Genomic DNA, 4,323 nt, shown 5'->3' with positions numbered 1-4,323 from the left:
GGGACAGCTATCTGCTGTAACTGGTTGGGGTCGAGGGGAGACAAGACTGAAAACATATGCCATGTTCCTTTCAATAAAGGTTGAAACTATTGATTAAGACCATAATCTCGTCATGAAAGTGTTTATTGAGGTCATGCAATAAGGAAGTCGACGAAATTCTGTACAACCAGTCATTTTTTGATAATAACCCATAAATCATAGACTTCCTGCTGTTATAAAAAAGTTTGTAGCTTCTAAGTCTGAAAAATGAAGTTTATGAAAAAGTACATGAAACCTTTAATTCTTATTATGGCCAGCAGGGGGCAACAATGCCTCTTATCGTTAAAAAGATGTATGCATCTATAATCAGGGGTGCACATAAGTGGTCCGCAGGTGCGCTTGTTTTGTTTTGATAGCGGACGCGTACCTGCGGACCACTTATGTGCACTCCTGATTATGAGTCAACTCACCTGATCTGTCACCTCAGCAATTGCGCTACTTGTCAGTTTGAGGTCTCAGTTGTTACAGTACGATGTTCATTCTGTAATTTAAACTGTCCAGTAAAGTAAAAAAGGAGCTAAAGCAGGGTATGCTTTACCATCTCATTAACAAATCGTTGGGCTGTGAGCTTGGAGCATCCCTCTGTTTCTCAGTCAGATCCACCCCTAACTGGTCTGGTATGGATAAAAGAAGCTAATGTGATGACAGTGAAAACCCTAACATTACAGAGACATTATCCCTCTTTTCTACACAGTAAATGCAATCTCCCTCTTGCTCTGAACATAGACTGTTGTACTGAAGGAATCCAAAGCTTGAATATGATTGGTCAGAGAGCTTTCAGTGCCCAAATATCATCCACCTTGTTTATAGATTCTCCAAATTCATATGTAGATGTGTGTTTATACAGTTTGCACTCTATAGGCAGTAGGCGAGTGCTTTAATAATTATGTCTGGTTCTCTGGTGTTGATTTTGATCCTTTTCTTCTGAATTATTCATGTGTCTGACACTGCTGCAAATTTGTTGTCCTTTGAGTTCAGCTCTCTAAAATGAACACTTGAGTGTGCCTGACGAGTGTGTGCTGGGTGCTTCTGTCAGGGTGTGAAGGAGGTGACGCTGCTGGGTCAGAATGTGAACAGCTACAGGGACACGTCAGACGAGCAGGTCTGTGGTTCAGATGCGACCAAGCTCAGCCGTGGCTTTAAGACAGTCTACCAGACAAAGCGGGGGGGTCTGCGCTTCTCTGACCTGCTCGACCAAGTGTCACGTATCGATCCCAACGTGAGGATCAGATTCACATCACCTCACCCCAAGGATTTTCCTGATGAGGTATTTGCTTTAATATGCTTTTCTTCCTTTGGATATTCACTTGGTTCAGTGAGCCCTGCTCACCTGGTCTGTGTGTCGATCTTTACAGGTTTTGCATCTGATTGCGGAGCGAGGGAACATTTGTAAGCAGATCCACCTCCCAGCCCAGAGTGGAAGCAGCCGGGTCCTTAAAGCAATGCGTCGCGGGTAAGAGATTAGTTCACTAGCATATGACTTTGTGAAATTAAACTTAAACACCACTAATTGTCCTCGTAACATGTTGTTTTCCTCCTAATATGTACAGCTACACCAGAGAGGCCTACCTCGATCTTGTGAGGAACATAAAGCAGATCATCCCAGGTACTAAAATCAGGTTTCTCCTTCAATTTGTCACCTGTCTCTGGGTATGATTATTACATTTAAACATTCATTTTACTACCTGAGTATCTTTCACTTGTGTGTAGAACGAATGTAAAGAGATCTTGGTATTGTCCATTCATTTTTAACAAAACTTTCTCCTTTTTCCGGGAGAATCCTGAATCTATCTGTAAAATTATAAAATACACTAAGAAATAAGGAAAAGCACCTTCTGTCCTCTTTAACCGCAGTCTGTTTGACATAATTTCTGTTCGTGTGTCAGACGTGAGTCTCAGCAGTGACTTCATCTCAGGCTTCTGTGGTGAAACTGAGGACGACCACCAGCAGACTTTGTCTCTAATCAGAGAGGTGGGCTACAATGTGGGATTCCTTTTTGCTTACAGTATGAGAAAGGTGAGTTCTTCTTACTCTAGAACTCACTTACTTTCTTATCACCCGTCCTTTAAATGATATGTGATGTAATTGTTTTTCCATGTCTGCCACACATTCAGAAGACGCATGCCTTCCACCGGCTCCAAGATGACGTCCCAGTGGAGGTGAAGCAGCGAAGGCTGGAGGAGTGCATCACCGTGTTCAGAGGAGAAGCTGAAAGGGTCAACGCTGCTCTCATTGGCAGTACACAGCTTGTCCTGGTGGAGGGAGTGAGTAATACACACACAGTTTACCAGTGTGTTATCAAAATTGTTTTTAAATATATGTTGACCTTCAAATAGCATGATTGCAGGTGGTAGAGCAGTGAACAGTAACTACGTCAGCCACACCCTTGAACCACAGGCCATATGTAAAGGATGGTGTAGCTGTTGTGATGTCACCCATTGGTTTTGGACATTTTGAGCTATATGAGTAAAACACAAACACAAATGTGCACAATTACTGCACAAACTGAAGCACACTTTGTACCTGGTAACAGCCCCATTATATGGCTATTCCATTAAAGAGGCACCAACAGCACATCGTCGAGAGGTCCAGTTCATGGAGTTGTATTAGCCCCCCTAACTTCAAGCCTTGCCAGTGTCCAAATGTACGTCTGTAAACGATGCATGACAGACCCGACCACATATTTGCACTTGTCGCTACACCTCTTTATTGCGGCTCTCGATTTACATACTCGGCTGCAGCTTTTCAGCTGCAGCCTACACACAACAACAACAGGACATAGTTCATGTTTTAAGCCGGCGAGACCACGTCCCACCACAATGACATAGTAAAACAAAGTAACAGGCTGTACTCATGCTTTTCAGTGCTGTTTAGTTGGATATTTTGACATTTGTTAAGGTTTGTGGTGGTTTACTTGCTGAGGAACTAAGTTTTTTGGCACTTCATTGTGGGCTTAAGGCCTGGATGTTGCTTCTTGACTGGAACTTCAGTTTCTTTGGGTTGAAAGCAATTTAATTGGCTGCTTTTGATTTTTATTCAGGAAAGTAAAAGATCTGCTGAGGACCTGTGTGGAAGAACTGATGGCAATATGAAAGTGATTTTCCCCAAAGAGGACGTTCATGTTCAGCCTACAGCATTCAGCACTGTACCCATCAGTGTTGGAGACTATGTGCTGGTGAAGGTAGGATATAATTGATATAGACGGATGCAACTTTAAAGAATATCTGTTGTCTTCTAAAAAAAAAACACAATTTATATGAGCAAGATGTTTGGCAGATTGAATGAATGTTAGGCCACTACCTGAAATAGTCAAAGCCAAGTTTTAAGGGATCCTTTAGTGAATATATCATGTGTTTATGATGTATCATCATGTCAGCAGTTTAATGTTTCTGCTGTAAGCATTGGTTGATCCAACTTTAAATGCTGGGTACACTGTCACCAGTCAGGAAAGTGACTGGGAAAGTGTTTCAGGAATATTGATTATCTTGAATGTATAAATACGGTTCTTGTATTCAGTCTTTTATTCTCTGGCGTCTTCTTTTGTCTTGTTTTAGATCTTGTCTGCCAACTCCCAGAGCCTGAGAGGTCGAGCTCTCAGTCTCAGCTCCCTGAGAGCCAGAGAAGTGCACTGTAGGACTCCACCTGAGGACCAGCGTGATGAACATGTAGCTCACACTCAACCGTGACTTAAACATGTCACTGATTGATGGACTCGGATGATACCACATCGAACAGACTGCTACATTTCCTTCATCACGTGTTTGACGTTTTTGACAAATGGAGGATGCTTTCAGGTGGACTGTTGCAACAAGCTGTGAAAGTTTCACTTGTAAACAAACTATGGAAGTTTATTAAAAGCTGTTTGAACGATGCCTGACGGTGTTCTGATAAATATACATAAAGTGGCATTTTTTAAGATCATTGAATCATAAGGAGACACATTGTCTTTTATGTGACTTTGTCATTTATTAAGCACTCTAAATTGCCAATGTCTGAACATGCTGTAAGGTAACTTACAAAAAGCAAACAGGGAAGCAAGCGTTAGCTAATATTAGCCGGACGACACCCTAAGGTAAATTCTACAGTCCAATTCTAATCCCAACTAAGGTAAATTCCAACCTGACTTATATGTCAAAATGTAGTCTTGAGAGAAAAAGGTTAACTCAGATTGCAGGGCTGAAGTAGTAGCTTAGCTTTCTTTTGCCAAAATACTTATTGTTACAAATGAATCATGTCATATTTGTGCAGCTAGCCTGGTTACAGCTAGCCTGGTTACAGCTAGC

At 41.8% G+C, this 4,323-nt stretch overlaps 1 protein-coding gene across 1 annotated transcript; it reads left to right on the top strand.

Moving 5' to 3' along the window:
• The first annotated feature begins 670 nt into the window (after window positions 1–670).
• cdk5rap1 (CDK5 regulatory subunit associated protein 1) lies at window positions 671–3,912 on the top strand. The gene is made up of 7 exons (XM_005726635.1): window positions 671–1,306; window positions 1,395–1,492; window positions 1,590–1,645; window positions 1,926–2,056; window positions 2,155–2,304; window positions 3,081–3,221; window positions 3,595–3,912. Exons 2-7 carry the CDS (start codon window positions 1,482–1,484, stop codon window positions 3,724–3,726), a joined length of 621 nt encoding a protein of 206 aa, XP_005726692.1. The 5' UTR covers window positions 671–1,306; window positions 1,395–1,481; the 3' UTR covers window positions 3,727–3,912.
• Window positions 3,913–4,323: the final 411 nt, after the last annotated feature.

Source organism: Pundamilia nyererei, unplaced genomic scaffold, assembly GCF_000239375.1.
Source record: "Pundamilia nyererei isolate P.nyererei 1_Seehausen unplaced genomic scaffold, PunNye1.0 scaffold00021, whole genome shotgun sequence".
Taxonomy (NCBI): domain Eukaryota; kingdom Metazoa; phylum Chordata; class Actinopteri; order Cichliformes; family Cichlidae; genus Pundamilia; species Pundamilia nyererei.
This window is presented reverse-complemented; position numbering and strand designations above follow the sequence as displayed.